The following is a 22,091-nucleotide window of genomic DNA, read 5'->3' on the forward strand; positions in this document are numbered from 1 at the left end:
GTGCTGATCAGTTATTTAGTATCTCAGTGTTACTGAGCTCTACTAAAGCCTGAGTAGACTGATAAATCACTGTGCCGATCAGTTATTTATCTCAGTGTTGCTGAGCTCTACTAAAGTCAGAGTAGACTGATAAATCACTGTGCTGATCAGTTATTTATCTCAGTGTTGCTGAGCTCTACTAAAGCCTGAGTAGACTGATAAATCACTGTGCTGATCAGTTATTTATCTCAGTGTTGCTGAGCTCTACTAAAGCCTGAGTAGACTGATAAATCACTGTGCTGATCAGTTATTTAGTATCTCAGTGTTACTGAGCTCTACTAAAGCCTGAGTAGACTGATAAATCACTGTGCCGATCAGTTATTTATCTCAGTGTTGCTGAGCTCTACTAAAGCCTGAGTAGACCGATCAACTGCAATATGCTGCAAAATGTTTTTCCCCATTTCCTTTTGAACTTCAGCCTGATTTTATAAATACATTATCACTTGTTCGGTTTTGCCTTCAGCCAGCAAGAAAAGTCCAGTGCAGTCCACCATGTCTCCAGCAGGAGGAGCTTTCGGTGTCTTACTTCTAGTTCAGTGGGTTACAGGTAAGCCGAATTTATCTCAAATTCTTAAAATCTAGAAGTATGTGGAATGTTAAATAAATATTCCAGAAATGTTCAACCTAATGTAGAGTTAAAATAACCAAATGTTGGGAACAGGAACATGCCTGAAGCCCCTCCTTCCTGATTTAACATCCTATAATTTACATCTTTACCTTGCGCCCCCACTCCGTCACCTACCATTTAACTTTGTCATCTATCATTCCTGGCTCTACTTTTCAGAATGGGGATTGGCTTCCTACCCTGCAAAGCTTCCATTAAAGTGACATTAATACTAACTGAACAGCAGCAGCAGCTACAGCAACAGAAATACTTACTGAACAAGTAAAGAGCTAACAAACAGTGATTAAACAGCTACATTACTTATATTTAATGAACAGCTAACGAACAGCTAGAGCGACAGAAATACTTACCGGACAACTAAATAGATACTGAACAGCTAACAAACAGCTACAGCTACATTAATACTTGCTGAACAGCTGGAACTTTTCCTTTTTCCTGTAAAGCTGCCATTAAAGCAGCATTAATATTTGTGGAACAGCTAACGAACAGCTACAGCAACAGAAATACATACTGAACAAGTAAAGAGCTAACAAACAGCGATAAAATGACTACAGCTACATTACTTATATTTAATAAACAGCTAAGAAATACTTACCAGACAGCTATAGAGATACTGAACAGCTAACAAGCAGCGACAGCTACATTAATACTTATTGAACATCTGAAGCTACTGAATACTTACTGAACAGCTGCCATTTAGAGATTTGTTTAGTTCTTGTGTATCTAATAAAGATCAGCAAAAAAAAAATTAATTCTCTTTTTTTTTTTTTTTTTAAGTAATGTCTCAAGACATGAGCCCACCTCCTATACCGGACTTCAACATGACCTTTCCTCCAATGCCCCAGGGCTTTAAGGAAATGGCGCAGAAACTGGTAACTACAGTTCTGTCTCATTAGTAAATGAATCAGTTGTATGCTCTGTCGGTCTCCTCAAAATCCAATGTGTTGCATGTAAAGACATGACTTCCGTAGACAGGCCAAAACGGTTGGTCAATCAAGGTAATCAATCTTCTCACCTTTTTCCTCCACAGATGATGAAGTGTTCCAAGAACGGTAAGAACTGAATGCTACAACATAGATGCAGATTGTTTTTAGAAAGACTCCACCATTGCAAACTAGTCTCAATCTGTCAGTCTTGTCAGCCGGCTCATTTGAGAAGTCATGGACGGTGAGATACCACAAAAGTATGCCTGGGCTTAGGTGAGGGCCTTCTCATGCGAGCGATATGCAAACAGGGGCTCATTTGCCTACAGATAGGATCGTTTCATGCTCAGCTGAGAAACGATTTATTCTGTAGGCAAACATGATATACCACCGCTTGCTCGTAAGTCAGGTAAGGTGCAGCCTGGACATCCAGCGGAGAACTCGCAACGAGTGGCTGCATCTCGCCTTGTGTCGTCTTGCCAGTATGATGTGATACTGATATGACCCTACCGTTACAGGTTACCCTCCCATCAACATGACAGACCACTCTCTGAGCAGGTAAAGAGCTACTCGAATAGCTTACGAACATCTACAGATACAACAACACATATTCACACCCTGACTGAACAGCCAGCGAACAAACTAAGCTATTGAACCGCAAAGAGCACCTACAATCATGTAAATGATTGATGATTGAAGCTGATGAAGACCTAAGGAACAGCTATAGCTTTCATCAGTAGCCAAAAGGTTGCTCCCGCTATTATGCTATTTATTGAACCGGTTAAGCAATAACGAACAGCTAACGAACAGCTGCGGCTAAAATTAACACTTACGGAACCGTTAAATAGCTACTGAACAGCTAAGGAGCAACTGCAGCTACATTAATTGATTATTGTTTACGGACCAGGTAAAGACTTCCTGAACAGCTAACAAACAGCTACAGCTACAATAATACTTACTGAACAGCTAGCGAACAGCTCCAGCAACAGAAATACTTGCTGAACAAGTGAAGAGCTAACAAACAGCCGACAAACAACTACAGTTAGATTATTGTTTACGGAACAGGTAAAGAGTTGCTGAACAGCTAACAAACAGATACAGCTACATTAATACTTACTGAACAGCTAGCAAACCGCTGCAGCTACAGAAATACTTACTGAACAAGTAAGGAGCTAACGAACAGCGAATAAACAACTACAGCACCATTAATACTTACTGAACAGGTAACAAACAGCCGTTGGAAGTCGAGCTAATGAACAGCTGGCAAACAACTACAGTTAGATTATTGTTTACGGAACAGGTAAAGAGTCACTGAACAGCTAGCAAACAGCTACAGCTACATTAGTACTTACTGAACAGCTAGCAAACAGCCACAGCAACAGACATACTAAACAAGTGAAGAGCTAACGAACAGCGCATTAACAGCTTCAGCTACATTACTACTTGCTGAATTTAGATTATTAGAAAGTTAGATTATTGTTTACAGAACAGGTAAAGACTTCCTGAACAGCTAACAAACAGATCCAGCTATGCTAAAACTTGAACACTGAACAGCTAGCGAACAGCTGCAGAAACAGACATACTTGCTGAACAAGCAAAGAGCTAACGAACAGCGAATAAACAACTTACAGCGCCATTAATACTTACTGAACAGCTGAAGAACAGCCACAGCTAGAGAAATACGTTACAAGGTAAAGAGCTACTGAACAGCTACGATCAGCTACAGTATCACTTTTTTGAACGCTTACACACTACGAAGGTGAACATGTGTGGAGTAACCGTTCAGTCCCCCAGGAATTGATCGGCCACTTTCGGGGTTCAATGTTTTTCTCCCATCTTTCCCAGCAATCTCACAAAGCCAGACGAGAGGATGGGAAGCCCCTTCCTTCTGTTTCCTGCACTCCTCTCCTCCCTCCCTCCACTGCCTGGAAATCACTCCGCATCTCCGCCCAACATGATCGACCCTATTCAGCAGGACCTAACATTGGTTAATTAACACACACACACACACACACATTAATGGGGCAAAAAAAACAGCCTGTCCGATTTAAGCTGGTCAAGCTTAAGTTGACCAGCTTATCTCTTGACTGGTGTTCCTGTTTGACTGTAATGGTTTAGCTGGTCCAGTCCTGACCAGCAGGACCAGTATGACCAAACTGATCAACCAGCTTTACAAAAGGTAGTCAACCAGTCTGACCAGCTTGACGACCAGATCAGTCCCGCTGGTCATGCTGGTGGACCAGCGAATCAGTCAAACCTAAAATGAAAGCATAAACTATGGCGGTCAAGAGCTAAACTGGTCAGCCAGTACAGGCTATGTTTTCACCTGGATGACCAGCTTAGCTCCTACCAGCGTAGGCTATGTTCCTCTTGAGTGTGATGGTTTAGCTGGTCTACCAGCATGGCCAACCCGACCAAGCTAATCAGCCAGTATGACTACGCTGGTTGCCCAGCAGGACCAGAATGACCAAACTGGTCAACCAGCTTTACCAACCAGTAAAAGGTATGTTTTCACCTGAGTGACCAGCTTTCCCAGCACCTTGACCATCAAAGACCAGCTTAGAATATCTGAAACCAATGTTGATACTGACCTGCTGGTTTCCCTTTGAAGAACATCACAGAGAAGATGTGGAACTGCACATTTCTGCCGCACATGATCAGCCTGATGAGGAACACTACGGTTAGTGCTCTCTCTCTGTGTGTGTGTGTGTGTGTGTGTGTGTGTCATACAGTTCTCTCTCCCTATGGTTCATTAACTCACCTTAAGTGGGACTCTCTCTCTCTCTCTCTCTCTCTCAGGAGAAAGATCATTGCTTCATGCGAGCGTTTCTGGCCCCCCTCTCCTGGGCCGCCGTCCTTCACAACAGCTCCCTGTTCAGTCCGGAGCAGCTGGGGACGCTGCTGTGGGCAGCCAAACCCTTGCTGGAGGCCACGCCCCCTTCTCCACTCAGCCTGCCATATAAACTGCAGCGAGCTCACCTGGAGGAGATGTGAGTCAGCAAACCCAAACCCAGAGGAACCCCAGAGCAGAAACGCCCATCCTCACTCCTCACCTCACCTCCTCGCTTTCCCTGTACCTCTTTCTGTCTCCAGGATGAAGCTGTTCAGTGAGATGTTCAGCTTCCTGACGGAAGAACAGCGAGAGGAGATCAGGCGGTGGATGAAAGAGAGGGTTGTAGAAAATGAGCCCACCTGTCAGCCAAAACAGAACCAGACCAGGATCCTCCCTCCTAATCCACCGAAGCCTTCTTCTGCCCCGACCAAACCCGACCCAGCCACGGACATCCCCACCCTCCGTAAGTCCACACACACTTTATTTCACTTGTGCTTGAACCTTTAGTGGGGTTTCGGAAATCAACCCAGGGTCAAAATGATGCAGACATATACGGACACCCACGGTCAAAAATATACGGACACCCACTTAGATTATTATATCCATGGTGCTGAAAGTTCCAATCTGTCTTTGAAACCTTTTGAAACACCTACATGAAGGTGGGCCGAAAGTGTTATTACAAGCTCCTATTACTAAAGAATAGTGTGTATTAAGTGTGTAATAAGCCTTTCTGAGTTTTTAGGGGATTAACCTGAGAAAGCCAAGAACTTGCTCCAACTTCTGGTAAGTGATCATGATGGACTACAGCTGGTATTACTCTGTTCTCACATAAAAAAGGGGTTGTTTGACAAATCAATGGGACGATCCAATGGGACAGTTCAATGGGACGGTCTAAGGAGCTCAGTAATGTCTCAGATGTCTCCTGGAACGGCAGATTCCACAATAAAAAGGTTATGTACAGTTGGGAGGTATGGACACTTTGCCAGGGGGAGGGGAAATTGTGGCAATCCTGAACTTAAAGAGAGCATCAACATTTCTAAAGCAGAGACACAGAAGTAGGCCTAGCTTTGCCTGTTCGAGCAACCGGAACTGCAAAGGCAGTGTGGTTACTGTGCTATTTTCAACGTGAGATCAAGCCCGAAGGCATAGAAACAGCACAAAAGGCAGCACAGACAGACCAAAAGAGACCAGCATGCTTGTCCAGCTGTACTGTATTGTGGCTTTGACCGTGTTACTGTATCGACGGCTGCAGATCCCTTTTCATCATGCGAAGAATTCGACCCTTCCTCTCTAGAGAGGCCTGTTCAGTCTCTTTTCACTTTTCAAGACTGGACTACTGCACCTCTCTTCTGGCTGGTCTTCAGGCCCCTGCAACTAATCCAGAAAGCAGCGGCACAGGTCGTCTTCAACGCTTCTGGGTTCAGCCATGTTCTCTTCCCTGGCTTCCTGTAGCTGCTGCCCAGGTCATCAGATTCAAACCCCTGACACTGCAAAGCCTACAAAGCCAAGACTGGACCAGCCAGCCCCTCCATACTCCATGGCAATGGTCAAAAGCCAATCACCACCGAGAGCCCTTCCAGCTTCAGGTATGGCTCGGCTCAGCACGACCCTCCATCCACATGAAGATCCACAGAATAAAGCGTCCAGGCTTTTCTCTGTCCTGCACCGAAGTGGTGGAACGAACTTCAACCCCTGGGTGTCTGAACGGCATCAGAGTCGCTCCTCTTCGAGGAGTACTTGGGCGAAGTGTATGGTGGTCTTCATACTGACTTTTGTATTTAGGGGTACCTAACCATAGGGGGATCTTTTGGATCCTAGTCTATACAAATTAGCTAAGGGTATTTTCTGTAAACAGTGAAGCACTCTGAAGAACAGAAAGCTGAGGCTGCAGTGGCTCAGCAGGGGCTTACCATCCCTGGACAGTTGAAGCCTGGTCTGAGAAATCTGGATTCCTGCTGAGGCCTACAGCCTACAGAGGGTAGGGTCAGAATGTGGCACCATAGACATGCCTTGTGCCAACAGTCCAGACTGGTGGTGGACGTTTTGGGCCATTAACACCAAAGTAGAAGTCACTCAAACTGCTTTCATGGAGTTCAGTGTTCTTCACTGGAGGTTCTTCCCAGTAGAGCACCTTTGGGATGTGGTAGAAGGGAAGACTCACAGCATGAAGGCGCTCCTGAAAAACCTAAAGGAATGTCTCCAACTCCTTGTAGAATCTAGGCCCAGTATTAGCATAGCGTTCGGTAAGTGTGTGTGTATCTATGTAGATATATATTACATATGAGGACCATCTGACCGCACCAGGCGGTCAAAGTCATGCCGATAACAAATGTGTGCATTTTCAAATAACCATAACAGTCCTCGCTTCTCTTGATTGATCCAGAGACTGACCAGACGACTGGTGTGACGAGCAGCGACCAAGCTCTGAGCAGGGCGCGGCGAGGCTTAGCGGTCGGGCAGGTGATAGGGCAGGGGGCTGGGAAAGTAATTGAGACCCCAATGGTAGTGGCGAATCCAGCAAATGCCATGAACCCTGTGAAACCAGCCGACGTTCCAGGAAACCAGCTGAATCCCAACAAGCCAGCAGACCTCCCAAGAAATCAGACCAGAGACCCAGTGACTAACAGGGACACTCTACCGCAGACCGCTGGAAGTGCTGACCAAACCGAAATGGAGAAGAACAAGACTGAGGTGGTTAGTGGACATGGGAAAGCAAACGAGACGATCACCCAAAGCCCTGGGAGGCAAGACAACGTTGGGCATGGGAGTGGTAAAAACGAAAGCACGGGGCAGGAGGTCAGCGAAGGAAAAAACCAGTGTAAGTTTCAGCCGTCTGCCGTTACATCGTCTCCCAGCAGAGGAGGATGAATAGAGGCCACCTATTCATCGGACAGAGTGTGTCTGTGCTCGTGAGTGTGTAGACGGAGTAGATGCAGACATCTACGAGTAAACTCCTCTGGGTTTGTCGGGTTGTACGGTTGTACGTGCCTATTTACCACCCTGTTATTTTGCCTCGGATATGAAAGACACTGGGTTTTTCTTTTCTGCTTGTCTTGCAGACCAAAAATTCTGGGCTCTGCTTTTATTCAGACTGTCATTTCAATAGAAGACATTATGGCAGCTGCCCAGTTTGCCCCAATTTCTGTTTGTCTGTGGCCAAGGCAATGCAATATTACCTAGTTAGTTAGTTTGTTTGTTTATTTATTTATTTATAGATTTTTGCTTGACATCACTATTTTTGTCCTGTGCATCTTGCTTTTTGTACCGTATTTGTTTGTACTGTATGGCTGAATTTATTGGTGCTCTTGAAAAAAAACAAACACTAACAAATAAATAAATAATAATACTTTATAACATGCTGTAATAATACAGCATGTTAAAAATAAATAAATTAATCATCATTTATAATGAACAAAAATAAATAAATAAATGGAATCCTGGTCAACATAATTTGCCTTTTTTTTTAAAGCAATAATTTACAAAAACAGGTTTGTATAAAATAATTAAAGTCAGTTAAATACAAATATATAATGTATAATAAGATTGGTGGTTGGCATAAATAATTATAAATAATTAAGTCCATACTTAGTAAATGTAAATTTGAATACTTAAGCAATTTGACCATGATTTCATTTATATAAGCAGTAAAAGAGGAAAATATCCAAGAGGTGAATATATATTTTTATATGATTATTATATATATTATAAAATATTAAATAATATTTTGTATGTATTTTTTATTATATTTTCCTTTTGTGGTAAAAAATTGAAAAAGAAATGGTATAGAAATAAATATCTGTATTATTTATTCCTCCCTAGCCAACGTGCCTTCTTCTGGGTGTCCCCGAATGCCTTGGCTGAAGGCCGAGACCCTGAGGATGATGGGCCGCTTTCTTTCACGCCTGCCCGAGGCCGACATGAAGGCTATCGCTACAGAAGAGGTCAGTCTGTGCGACCTTCCTAATAAATGTGACTCACAAAAACAGTCTGCTTTGAAAGAGTTCAGCAGTGTTGAAGGAATTTACACAATTTCCCCATCAGTTGATGGTATAATTAATAAACAAGGACATGTTTGGTGTCCATTTCAATATCCAAGGTTACCGTATAGGGCTGTACCGACTCAGTGAGTCGAATCAGATTCGGCTGTTCAATCTAAAGACTCGACTCTTCGTTCATAATTATTTTATTTCATTATTTCATTTGAAAATCAGTAAAGGAGATGCTGCATGTGATGAAAGTAACGTGTGAACATAGTCATACGTCTCTCTCTGTTTCTCTCAGCTGTGCAAGTTCTTCCAGACTCCTGAGTTCCAGTATGCGTTCAACAAATCCGACAGGATTCAGCCGACCGTTGGCCGGATGCTCCTGCAACGGCTTAAGCGAGAATGCTCCAGTGGTGACCAGAACCTCCTGCCCCAAATGGACAGGTAGGTACCGTCTGTGTGACCTTTTTGGTACAAGTGACCTTTTTGAACGTCTCGCCCACACCATTCTCCCCTTCCAGGCTCGGCTCTCTCGTCTGTTTCTATGACGATGCCTCGTCTCTGAACAGCTCGTTGAGTAAGAAGCTGCTGTCCCAGCTGGGGGACTGCGAGAACCCTGGGCTTGACCAGGTACGCAGCTGTGGAATCTTTCATTGCTGGTTGGAGAAGCTTTGATGCTAGAGATGCTCTCAAGATGCTGACCTGTCAGCCTGTTACTCTCGGTCAGGTGAAGCGGGACTTGGTGAAGAAGCTGATATCGTCTGGTGAAGCTCCTCCCACCCTGGAGCTCTTGCGCTCTCTGGGCTCCAGCGCCTCCGTCCTGCCCCTCTCCAAACTGTCCGACTTCAGCGCAGATGCTCTGAGGGGCGGCCTTTCCAGCCTGAGCCAGGCCACGTGGACACCGGCTCAGGCCAAAGTCCTGGCCAAAAAACTCCTGGAGAAGGTCGCGGTGAGTTCAGCCGTTAAGGCCTGTAGTCTGAATCTTTGCCATGCAAGTTCTAAAGTCCTCCAACAAACCCTTTCCTCCTATCTCCTTTAGGACATCACTGGTGAGCATCTCCTGTCTCTGGGCTCCATGGTGATTGGGGTGGACAGCGACCAGCTGAGGAAGGTCAAGGGACTGCAAGGACTGCTGAAAAATGACGGCCTGAAGAACATGACTGAGAAGATGTCGTTTTTGCAGAAAATGGCTCTGATTGAGGGGGTGAGGATTGTTTACACTTATAATAGTACGTGTCACATTAGGTCCTGTGAGCTCGGCTCCTCCAGGTTTCTCCTGGACGCCCCCCAGTCCAGCCAGCACAGCGTGGGGGATGTGTTCACCTCCATCATCATCAGCAGCAGGAGCAGATGATTTACCACCAAACCAGGTGTTGATCTGAGGAGAGCTCTAAATAATACTAGACTCCATGAGGAGAACTCTGGAGATGTTCTAATGATGAACACAGTGATGGAGAACCACCACGTTTTAGGTCTTGTTGTCACAGGGGACTAAAACTTTTGCACAGTACTGTATAGATGCCTCTAAAAGCAACATGGCTCTTGTCCTCAGATGCGCTCCAGTGTGAACGCGTCTGAGTTGGTGAAGGAGGTGCCAGACTCTCTCCTCCCTGCCATCTCCGTCTTCGTTCTGGAGAAGGCCGGGATTAGTTCTGTGGACCAGGTGGAGGGTCGCCGCTGGTCTCGGACACAGGTGCGCACACACACACATGCAGCACACCCATACACAGTTGACCAGCATGACCAGCAAGATCTAGCTGGTTGGTCAGCAAGACCAAGCTGGTCGACCCGCATGACCAGCATGCTTAAGCTTGTTGACCAGCATGACCAGTAAGACCAAGCCGGTTGACCAGCATCAGCAAGCTTGTTGGCCAACATGACCAGCATGATTAGGCCGGCTCACCAGCATGACCAGCATGTTTAGGCTGTTGGGCTGGTGCTTTAGCGAGCTGATTGACTAGCAAGCCCAAGCTGGTCAATCTGCTTGATCAGCATCTCCAAGCTTGTTGACCAGCATGACCAGCATGTTTAGGCTATTTGACCAGCATGATTAGGCCGGCTCACCAGCATGACCAGCATGTTTAGGCTGGTTGACCAGCATGACCAGCGTAATGAAGCCGATTGACCAGCAAGCCCAAGCTGTTTGACCCGCATGGCCAGCAAGATCTAGCTGATTGGTCAGCAAGACCAAGTTGGTCGACCTGCATGACCAGCATGCTTAAGCTTGTTGACCAGCATGACCAGTAAGACCAAGCTGGTTGACCAGCATCACCATGCTTGTTGACCAGCATGACCAGCATGATTAGGCCAGCTCACCAGCATGACTTTCATGCGAGCTGATTGACCAGCAAGCCCCAGCTGGTGGCTTTAGACTCATGCATGGCTGCCCCAGAGCCTCCTGTTATATTGGCGGTGCTTTTCTATGGCAATTAAACCTGTGTCAGTAATGGGTCGATAATGGGTGCGCCATAACGTAGCAGCGTCCGGATACTTTTGTACGTACAGTGTACTATAGTGCACCGATGACATGATTATATAACCTGTGGTAAATCGAATCTAGCTTCAGTATGACCTAACATGTATCTGCATCTGTTCTGTACTCTGTATTTCCCTGCCCTTTTCTCCAGTCCGTTAGCATTTTGAAGAAGGTTTTGAGTCACGGGATGAAAAGTGAACATGTGAGGTGAGGTGAAGTCATGCTAACTGATATCGACTGCCTGTCCATCAAAAATGACATACAGATCCACTGGACAAGTCCACTGTTTGTTAACAGAAAGCTGGGCCAGGCTATCCAAGGCGTAACCTGCAGCATGGTCAACAACGTCAATCAAAGTGACACCCTGGACATAGCACAGACACTCGCCAATTCTTCTAAATGGCTGTCCAGGACACAGGTAGGTACCATTGTCAAAATGTACTGAAAGTATTTGAAAAGCACGAATACACATGGAAATTCTGATTGGTCAGTCTGATTCGGCCTTCTGATGTGTCCTCCAGGTGAGCTGCGTCGCTCAGAAACTGTTCCTGACTCTGGAGAAGCAGAGGTCCGGCTACTTCGTGAACATCAGTGACTCTGAGCTCCAGGCCATTCCAGCTCTGCTGCTGATCCACCTACCGTAAGTTACTAGGTTACTATGGCCCGGGGGGTCGCAGGTTCGAATCCTGAACCATGGTGCTTTGCCATCAGCAGCCAGAGTCTGAGAGAGCACAATTGTGGCACATTCTTTCCGGGTGGGTAGATGGCGCTCTCTCCGCAGCACAGGCATCTGTTAGCTGGTGTGAGCTGATGGTTTAGCTGGTCTACAAGCATGATCAACCTAACCATAATAGACCAGCAGTATGACCAAGCTTGACCATTCTGGTTGACCAACAAGACCAAGCTGGTCAGGTCGACCTGCAGGACCAGCCTGCTTAGGCTTGTTGACTAGCAAGACCAGTAAGGCCAAGCTGGTTGACCAGCACCACCAAGCTTGTTGACCAGCATGACCAGCATGATTAGGCTGGTCGACCTGCATGACCAGCATCCTTAGGCTTGTTGACCAGTAAGCCCAAGCTGGTCGACCTGCATGACCAGCATCCTTAGGCTTATTGACCAGTAAGCCCAAGCTGGTCGACCTGCATGACCAGCATCCTTAGGCTTATTGACAAGTAAGGCCCAAGCTTGTTGACCAGCATGACCAGCCTGCTTAGGCTTGTTGACTTGCATGACCAGTAAGACCAAACTGATTGACCAGCATCACCAATCTTGTTGATCAGCATGACCAGCATGATTTGCCCGGCTCACCAGCATGACCAGCATGACCAGCATAATCGAGCTGATTGACCAGCAGAACCAAGCTGGTCGACCTGCATAACCAGCATCCTTAGAGTTGTTGACGAGCATGACCAGTAAGACCAAGCTTGTTGACCAGCATGACCAGCATGATTAAGCCGGCTCACCAGCATGACCAGCATGCTTAGGCTTGTTGACAAGCATGACCAGTAAGACCAAATTGGTTGACCAGCATCTCCAAGCTTGTTGACCAGCATGACCAGCATCACCAAACTGGTTCACTAGCATGACCAACAAGATCAAGCTGGTCAACCAGCAGACAAAAAATGACCAAAATAGTTTCGCTGTCCAAATACTTATATATCTGACTGCAGAACAGCCTTTAACTGGCTAGTCCACTAGCCATCGCATGTTTGATGTCCGAACCCCACATCCCCACAACTGTGTCCACAGAATAAAGTCGATCCAGGGTCTCCCGGCAACAGTGTGTCCCCGATTCCTGGAGAAGATGAGCCAGGCCAACCTGTCGTCCCTGCCAAACAGTGCACCGGCACGCCGCGAGCTGCGAGACCGAGTGCTACGCTGCCTGGTAAAGAAGCACACACCACACACCATCAGAAAGGGGGTCACCGAGGGTAGGGTCAGAATTTAGGGTCAACAGCAGACTCCATGAACCCAACCTGTCCAAACAGTCCAGGCTGGTGGAGGTGTAACGGTGCAGGGGAAGGTCGTTAATACCGGTCAGCCATCGCTTTGAGTGTTGTTGATGACCATGTGCATCCCTTCATGGCCACGGTTGACCATCTTCTGACGGCTACCTACTTCTATCGGTTCTCCGTGTTCTCAGGGGAAGAACGCGACTGGTCTGTCCACGGCTGAAGTCCTGACTCTGGGTCCGCTCGTGTGCGAGTTAGACCCTGCCTGGATGTCCTCCCTCAACGCAGCAGTTCTAAACTCCACCTTGCAGGCGCTGGCCTCCTGTGCGCACATCCCTCGCCTTTACAGAGCACCTCTGTTCAAGCTGATCACAAGTGTCTATGGGTAATGTAGTTCTCAAGCTTTTTTTAAAACACCATTGTAACTCACCCCGGAGACACCCCGTCTCTTGAACGGCCTTCAGTTTGCGCCGTTTACTCCAGATACAGTCAATCAGCCAAGAAATGACTGGTGATTCATGTGTGCTGCTTTAGTTTAAAAACGGGAGATGCTAGGCTAACTATGCTAACTAATGCTGGACTTGGACTGTCACCAATCTCATACTTCATTTATTTGCTTCAAAAATGTATCAGAAATCTTTAGCCATATATAATATTTAAAAGAGTCAAAGGTCAAAGGTCAAATGATACCCCATACTGCGCTAAGCTATAGAGATAAGATTGGTGACAGTCTAAACCCAGTGTTTGTTAGCAATGTTAGCCTAGCATCCACCACTGTAAACTGAATAAGCACACTTCAGATTGCAAACATGTCTTGGCTAATCGACTGCATCTGGGGTCAGTGATCAATCATGTTCACTCGATTTCTTCACCGAACTACTCCTTTAAACCCTGTTGAGCTCTTGCAGCCCTGTGGTTTTTCAGCGGTCAGTTTTGACGGTATGCGAACACAGCAGCTCTGACCTAACAGCTCACTGGTGGTTTGGCTTCATGTTCATTTTGACGTCTCGTCTTTGGAAACAGGGACCCGTCAGTCTGGGCAGAAGAAGTTGTGAAGTTTTTGGGACCCCTGATCTTGCTGAACGAGACTGCACTGGAGGTGATGCCTTCCAAGGTGAGTAAGGCTAGCAATGCCATCAGCTAGCGTTATTCCCACTTCTACTGATGGTGCAGTAAGTTTCTCCAAGGCGAAACCTGTTTGTCTGACTTGGTTCGTGTAGTTTGTGTAAAAAAATTAATTAATTAATAAAAAAAAAATACATAGCTTTTTATTTATTTATTTATCTTTTGTTTGTATATTTATTTATTATTGTAATTATTATTTATTTAAATAAATAACTGTTTTTATTTTTTCGTGTTTTTAATGCAAAATTATATAGATAGTTTTAGAAGAATTAACGCACAAATTGTACATTGTTACTTGACAGCTTACCATTGCCGAACTATTAAATAATTTAATAATAAACAAACAAACAAATAAATAAATGCTTTTGATTATTACTTATTACAAGTGTAAGATATTATGTATTTCAGTTTTGCGCTGGAGCTAAGAGGCTAATTCAGCTAGCAAATAATAGCTGTATATACTTCTCACCATGGTGCAAACTGAAGCTACAGGGCTAATGCTGCTATTTATTGAGATGATGTACATATGTACAGCATAAGAGGCTAATGCAGCTAATAATGATTGATTTATGCACACTTATTAGCATGGTGCAAACTGGAGCTAAGAGGCTAATAAAGCTAATAATGATTGATTTATGCACACTTATTAGCATGGTGCAAACTGGAGCTAAGAGGCTAATGCAGCTAATAATGATTGATTTATGCACACTTATTAGCATGTTGCAAACTGGAGCTAAGAGGCTAATAAAGCTAATAATGATTGATTTATGCACACTTATTAGCATGGTGCAAACTGGAGCTAAGAGGCTAATGCAGCTAATAATGATTGATTTATGCACACTTATTAGCATGTTGCAAACTGGAGCTAAGAGGCTAATAAAGCTAATAATGATTGATTTATGCACACTTATTAGCATGGTGCAAACTGGAGCTAAGAGGCTAATGCAGCTAATAATGATTGATTTATGCACACTTATTAGCATGTTGCAAACTGGAGCTAAGAGGCTAATAAAGCTAATAATGATTGATTTATGCACACTTATTAGCATGATGCAAACTGGAGCTAAGAGGCTAATAAAGCTAATAATGATTGATGTATGCACATTTATTAGCATGTTGCAAACTGGAGCTAAGAGGCTAATGCAACTACAGGGCTAATGCAGCTAATAATGATTTAGATTATGTACGTTAATTATTAGCATGGTGCAAACAGAAGCTACAGGGCTAATGCTGCTCCTATTTATTGAGTTGATGTACATATGTACAGCATAAGAGGCTAATGCAGCTAATAATGATTGAGCTGATGTACATTTATTAGCATGTACGTTAGTTATTAGCACGGCACTTAAAGGCTAATGCAGCTAAAACAATACTAGGTTAATTAGGCTGACCATACGTCCTCCTTTCTCCGGACATGCCCTCTGTTTGAGATGTGAAACATGGGCCCGGCCGGGTGAATTATCTGTATTTTGCTGAAATCTGTATTCCGCACTGTGAACATTTTGGATTGATCAGTAACACACATTATTTCCACCCTCCGATCTTCTCCGTAGGCCTGGCTGATGTCTGCTCTGTCTGATCTGCTGGGCGGCATGCAGCCTCAGTTTACAACTTCAGCTCCAGAGGAGTTCCGCTCGTGGCCTAATCTGTCGGCCCTGCGGCAAAAGCTGTTCCAGCTCAAAACCAGACTCACCCAGCAGCGCCGCAGGAGAGCGGGTGAGTCACCAATACCTGAAACGAGAAAACTGCTGAAGGACAGCATACAAAAAAGTGATTGTAAAAAGCACGAGAATTTTTATTGTTTTGGTCAATTTAGAGGAAAAGAAACGGCACTGTGCCAAAATGTAGGCACCTCAGTAGATTTGAGGTATGGGGTAGACTTTGGAATCGGCTTGTTAGGGCTATGGCTTGCTAGGAAAGGCCAGGTTAGCAAATTTCCTCCAACTATCAGCAGCCATGAGCTCCTCTAAGCAGCTGCCGAGCACTCAAAGCCCACAAAGTAGGATAAGATACCAAAGCATTTTCAGGTAGATGTTTCTAAGGTAATTAAGAAATGTCAGTTAACAGGAACAGTGGAGGTCGAGTTGAGGTCTGGAAGATGAAGAATGCTCCTAGGATTGCTAAAAGATTGAGCAGACTCAATGGTGGAGTGGTGGTGCACTGTTCTACTGTGCGGCAACACCTGCACCAATATGACCTTAATGGAAGAGTCAGCAGAAGGACACCTTTCCTGCGTCCACACCACGAAAAAATTAGAGGCTAATCAACCCTGATGCATCCTGTACAATCGATGACAACAACCGATGACGAGAACTTTGTGGCTGCATAAATTAGTTTGGAGAATTTCATGAAAAGAACACCCCGCCAACTGTTAAGCCTTGAGTTTGTGTTGCAGCCAGTGGGACATAGAAGGAAACTCATTGTCATTGTCTTCTGCAGTTTCTCCAGCAGTGCTGCCTTCTCCATCACTCATTGAGGATCTGCGGGAGGGGAACGTGTACTGGAGTTCGACTCAGCTGGCCAACATGACTGCCCAAACGTTCCGGGAGGCTGTGCAAGTGCTGGGAGAGATCCGCAACTACACTGCAGAGCAGCTGGCGGCACTCAGGCTGAAGGCTATAGAGGTGCCTACACACGATTTTTACTACAGCGTCTCTAAACATCATTCTACAACGGTTTTCACAGCTACTTCTCAGGGGGGGGGCCCGGGTGGTCCAGAAAAAAAAAAAATAAACAAAACTACCTACTTCTCCATGTTTTCATGTGGTTTGTCCCTGTGCTGTGTTGTGTTGTAGGCGTGGGGTAATGTGTCACTGCTGGATCAGCCTCAGATTGTGGAACTGGGCTGCATCTCTCAAGGTTTCAACACAAAAGAACTCCAAAGCCTAAACATCTCCACCCTGGATACCCTGGCGCTTCTGTCCATGTGCCAGTGGAACTATACACAGGTAGCGCACACATACCACACATACACACACAGGCTGTTGACACCTTGCTTTTGGTACTAGACATGCTAGCTTTGTGGTTACGGTTAGCGTTCCTCTGGGGATAGACAGCTTAAACGACAGTAGACAGTTGCTGCAGTATCAGCCTTGACTTTTCTGGGAGGGCTATAGGCTGTGATGCTTTAATGGCATTCAGTCACAAAAGCATTGGTGAGGTCAGTGGTGCTACATCACTCCAACTCATCCCAGAAATGATTGATTGAGCTCCATCACTCCAACTCATCCCAGAGGTGTTTGATTGAGCTCCATCACTCCAGCTCATCCCAGATATGCTTGGTTGAGCTCCATCACTCCAACTCATCCCAGAAGTGTCTGGTTCAGCTCCAACTCATCCCAGAAGTGGTCAATGGAGCTCCACCACACCAAATCATCCCGGAAGGGTTTGGTTGAGCTCCATCACTCCAACTCATCCCAAAAGTGATTAATTAAGCTCCATCACTCCAACTCATCCCAGAAGTGTTTGGTTGAGCTACATCACTCCAACTCAACCCAGAGGTGTTCTCTGGAGCTTCATCACGACAACTCATCCCAAAAGTGATTAATTAATCTCCATCACTCCAACTCATCCCAGAAGTGATTAATTAATTTCCATCACTCCAACTCATCCCAGAGATGTTTGGTTCCGCTCCAACTCATCCCAGAAGTGTTTGATTAAACTCCATCACTCCAACTCATCCCAGAAGTGTTTGGTTCAGCTCCAACTCATCCCAGAAGTGGTCAATGGAGCTCCACCACACCAAATCATCCCGGAAGGGTTTGGTTGAGCTACATCACTCCAACTCAACCCAGAAGTGTTCTCTGGAGCTTCATCGCGCCAACTCATCCCAAAAGTGATTAATTAATCTCCATCACTCCAACTCATCCCAGAAGTGTTTGGTTGAGCTACATCACTCCAACTCAACCCAAAAGTGATTAATTAAGCTCCATCACTCCAACTTATCCCAGAAGTGTTCTCTGGAGCTTCATCATGTCAACTCATCCCAAAATTTATTAATTAATCTCCATCACTCCAACTCTTCCCAGAAGTGTTCAATGGAGCTCCATCACTCCAACTAATCCCAGAAGTGTTTAATTAAGCTCCTTCACTCCAACTCATCCCAAAAGTGTTCAATGGAGCTCCATCACTCCAACTAATCCCAGAAGTGTTTAATTAAGCTCCTTCACTCCAACTCATCCCAAAAGTTTTCAGCAGAGCTCAATCACTTAAGCCTACCCCAAAAGTGGTCAGTGGAGCTCCATCACGCCAACTCATCCCAAAAGTGATTAATTAAGCTCCATCACTCCAACTTATCCCAAAAGTGTTTGTTTGAGCTCCATCACTCCAACTTATCCCAAACTTGTGTTTGTTTGAGCTCCATCACTCCAACTTATCCCAAACTTGTGTTTGTTTGAGCTCCATCATTACAACTCATCCCAAAAGTATTTAGCAGAGCTCAGTCACTTAAGCCTACTTAAGCCTAGCTCCATCACTCCAACTCTACTGTCAATGCTTTCTATAGAGGTTACATGGCTGTGGGTGCACATGTCAGCAATGCATAGGCTTTAAATTGGCTGAAACCCCTAATTTCACAACTTTTGCACGCATGCTCACTATGTTATCTCGAGATTGTGGATGTTGGTTCTAATGTGGATGTTGGTTCTGTCGGTTCCTGCAGAAGGTCGCCATCTGGCAGAGTTTTGTGGAGAGAACTAAAACAAAAATAGCTAACCTCCGAGCAGTAGAGATGGTGGGTCTGGGCCACTTCATCTGTGGACTGCAGCCTGACCAGATAGATCAACTTAATACTGGAGAATTCAAGTAAGCACACACACTCACTCACAGATACACCAGCATTTTCTGTTGACCACGAGTCAGAGTCCTGTGGGCTAATACGCTAACATCTTCTGCTCTGTTTGGGTGAACCAGGGAGGCGGTGGAGGATGTAGGCCATGCTATGTGTCCTGTTGCCATACTGGAGTGTCTGAAGAGGAAAGCTGTGGCTGCACTTGGTGATCCAAGAAGCTGGGGGGAAACTGAAGTTAGCATGTTGGGCAACATAATTGGTACGTATCTGAGTAATCTTCCTTTGAGATACCGGTCTGTGTTGATAAGATGGCATCCCACAATTCCTACAGATCTTTCAGGAGCTGCTGTTTATCTCCCAAAGACGTTCTATTGGATTCAGATCTGGAGACCGAGAAGAACCACTGAGGAACGCTGAACTCATCAGAGAATTCATCGTAGGAAATAGACCACTTTTGCTTGGTGACATGGTGCATCATCATGCTGGAAGTAGCTGTTAGGAGATTGGGTCAGTTGTGATCGTGAAGGGCTGCACATGGTTGATGATTGAAGCCTGTGGCCTTCAATCCATAGGTGATTGATTACACCACCACCTCCACCACTCTGGACCGTTGACAAAAGGCCGGTTGGGTTCACGGATGCCAAATTCGGACCCAGTGAGATGATCCTCAGCAGAAATCCAGACTCATCAGATAAGGCCAGGTTTCCCCAGTCTTCAGCTGTCCAGTGTTGGTGAGCCTGTGCTGAGCCACTGCAGCCTCAGCTTTCTGTTCTTGGCGGACAGAAGGGGACCTCCCTCATTGACCTCCCTCATCACTGGATGGGTTTTCTTAATTACACCAATCTGAGTATCACTACAGACTGTTGTGTGAAAATCCCAGCTCTAGAAAAACTCGAACCAGCCCTTCTGACACCAACAATCATGCCGTGGTCACAAATGCTTGGTGAATGTGCTCACGTCTGGTTTTCTGTCCACAGCTGGTCTGAACGGCACTGAGCTAGCCAGTATAAACTCCTCCGCCCTGCCGTTCATCCGCCAGTCTGCAATCACTCTCATTTCTCCTGAGCGCCTGGCTGTAAGTACCCCTCTCTCTCTCTCTCTCTCTCTCTCTCTCTCTTCTTTACCTCTTCTATGTTTCCATACGCGTCTCACATTATCTCTCTTCTGTAATCAGGCCATGTCGACGAGCCAGCTGAAAGCTTTGGGCCCTGACAACGCTGCCATGGTATCAGAGTCCCAGAGGTCAGGGCTGGGAGTGGAGCAGCGGGCGGCCGTGGACGAGGCCCTGGGACTGCCCACAACTCGCACCGAAACCAGCACGAGCGGCCCTGTAGCGGTGGCGCAGAAAGGAGGTACGTGAGCAATTTATGGAGAGATGAAGGAATCAGGTCGTGCAGAAATACACATGGGGGGGGGGGGGGGGCTAAATAACGGAAACACCGCATGAAATACTCTCATGGCCACTTTATTGGAGTATCTTCCAGCCCGCCAACAGTCTATGTTCACGCCTTCCGTCTGCGTCGTTTAAACAGCAGCGCTGCTTGTGAATATATCTACGCTAATGGGCGCGGTGGTCTCAAATGAGGGGTTTTCAGGTAAATCTTGGCAACAGAAAACACAGGAGGTGTTTGAAAACAACCTAGGCAGATGTCAACAGGCAGACGTTCGTTGCTATCTTGGCGGTGAATTGTCAACACAGGCGCATGCAGCCCGATGCTCATACACTGAAATAACAACCCGCCAAGGTCAGACAGACCGCACCTGGCTCTTAAAGGGATCGGCGAGCGACACGCTGATTGGTTTATTATTGACCATTACGCCCAAACAACACCCGTGGTTAATTAAGAGACTTAGTACATACTTTTAGCAAACTTTTCCCATCCTTACGATAGCAAAGACATACCAACACGACCTAAATAAGGCTGCGCGTTGAACGGTTGGCGGCTCGCCAAAAGATCGTTAAAATAGGGCCCTATGGTCTTTGATTAAGAGCATGTTTACATCTGCCATTCTGGTTCGGATTTCGCTTGTCCGCCTTAAAAAGCCAGGTGTAAACACCCCCCCCCTGAGATGTATTGTGATCGGATTACGATCAGATGGTGTAGAAGATCCCCCACTGTTCCTCTAAACTGCTCACAGTCTGAGAAACCCTTGTTTACAGGACGTTGAGATGAGATGATGTTCGTGTCGGTGTGATTTTTACACTGGAAAGTTAAAAAGACCCTCATCTGATCCCACCGGGGACACATTTGAATGTTTACGAGTGTAAACAGAATCTGGCCAAAGTAGATCCAGATACCATCCGGATACCAAACGCATGTTAATGAGGCCTAGATGTTCTCTGGCAAACAGAGAACATCTGCACATGAAAAACCTGCACATGGTCACCAAAGGCACAGCAGCTCTGGAGCATTTCACATTTTCTAATATGCCGCATCTCTCTCGGCCTTCTCTCTCTTCTCTAGGGGCACCAGAACAGAGCCTGTTTGGAATCGCAGTGCTTCCTGCTGCGCTGGTGTTGCTGGGGTTCATTCTCTGAGGGGAATGATGCTGAACATCTCTCCGGGAATATTTACATCTGAAACAGCCACAGCCATAGACCTCAATTCTACTGCAATAGCATGCTATTTTTTTAGCTTAGCTGAAATATGTTGGGAAATCTTATTGATGAGGGTTTCGGGGGGTTGGCCTGATTCAATCAAACTGTCAGAAAAGCACCATATCAGACCAGTCAATTAATAATATATGACCTAAAAAAAAGAGAGACTGTATTTCACAGTTATGTTATGGAGGACTATGGACTATAGTGAATACCTGACAGTTTGATCAGACTGGGCTCAAAGTGGCACTTTATTTGGAAATATGACAAACTGTTTAACAAGGTAAACATGCAAGAATAAATATATTTATGATATTTTAAGAGCAATAGAGAGAACACTATTTACATTATTCTAAAACCTGTACGTGATGCAGTTAGAGCATCGTCAATGACTAGTTTCTTTGAAAACCAAAAGACAAATGCAATGCTAATGCTGCCAAAAATGCTAATAAAATATTAAAGTGATGAAGCTGTGTTAAAAAAAGTGATTGTGATGTTAAAATAATGGTTAAAAGAGAATTTACTTGTATTAGACATGTTGTGTTCTTCAATATACCAACTAACTAACCAAATCAATACATTAATTTTATTTTATTAAATATATAATATATATTTATAACTATTTCTTTCTTTCTTTTTTTCCATGTTAAAATAGTGGTTAAAAGAGAATTTACTTGTATTGGATGTGTTGTGTTCTTTAATATACAAAATAACTAAATAACCAAATAACCAAATAAATAAATAAAT

The 22,091-nt window shown here is 45.2% G+C and overlaps 1 protein-coding gene across 1 annotated transcript; it reads left to right on the forward strand.

Annotated features, from left to right (window-relative positions):
* The first annotated feature begins 524 nt into the window (after window positions 1-524).
* On the forward strand, window positions 525-21,809 carry otoa (otoancorin). Its single transcript, XM_072680485.1, has 28 exons — window positions 525-586; window positions 1,442-1,536; window positions 1,695-1,716; window positions 2,106-2,145; window positions 3,433-3,574; window positions 4,199-4,267; window positions 4,387-4,577; window positions 4,681-4,883; window positions 8,240-8,361; window positions 8,702-8,847; window positions 8,925-9,033; window positions 9,131-9,352; window positions 9,443-9,607; window positions 9,956-10,096; window positions 11,031-11,086; window positions 11,177-11,297; window positions 11,401-11,519; window positions 12,629-12,764; window positions 13,023-13,216; window positions 13,855-13,945; window positions 15,510-15,672; window positions 16,396-16,580; window positions 16,752-16,904; window positions 18,617-18,759; window positions 18,868-19,004; window positions 19,723-19,820; window positions 19,920-20,097; window positions 21,211-21,809. Exons 1-28 carry the CDS (start codon window positions 532-534, stop codon window positions 21,282-21,284), a joined length of 3,570 nt encoding a protein of 1,189 aa, XP_072536586.1. The 5' UTR covers window positions 525-531; the 3' UTR covers window positions 21,285-21,809.
* The last annotated feature ends 282 nt before the right edge of the window (window positions 21,810-22,091 follow it).

The sequence above is a fragment of the Salminus brasiliensis genome, chromosome 5 (assembly GCF_030463535.1).
Source record: "Salminus brasiliensis chromosome 5, fSalBra1.hap2, whole genome shotgun sequence".
In the NCBI taxonomy this organism is placed as follows: Eukaryota; Metazoa; Chordata; class Actinopteri; order Characiformes; family Bryconidae; genus Salminus; species Salminus brasiliensis.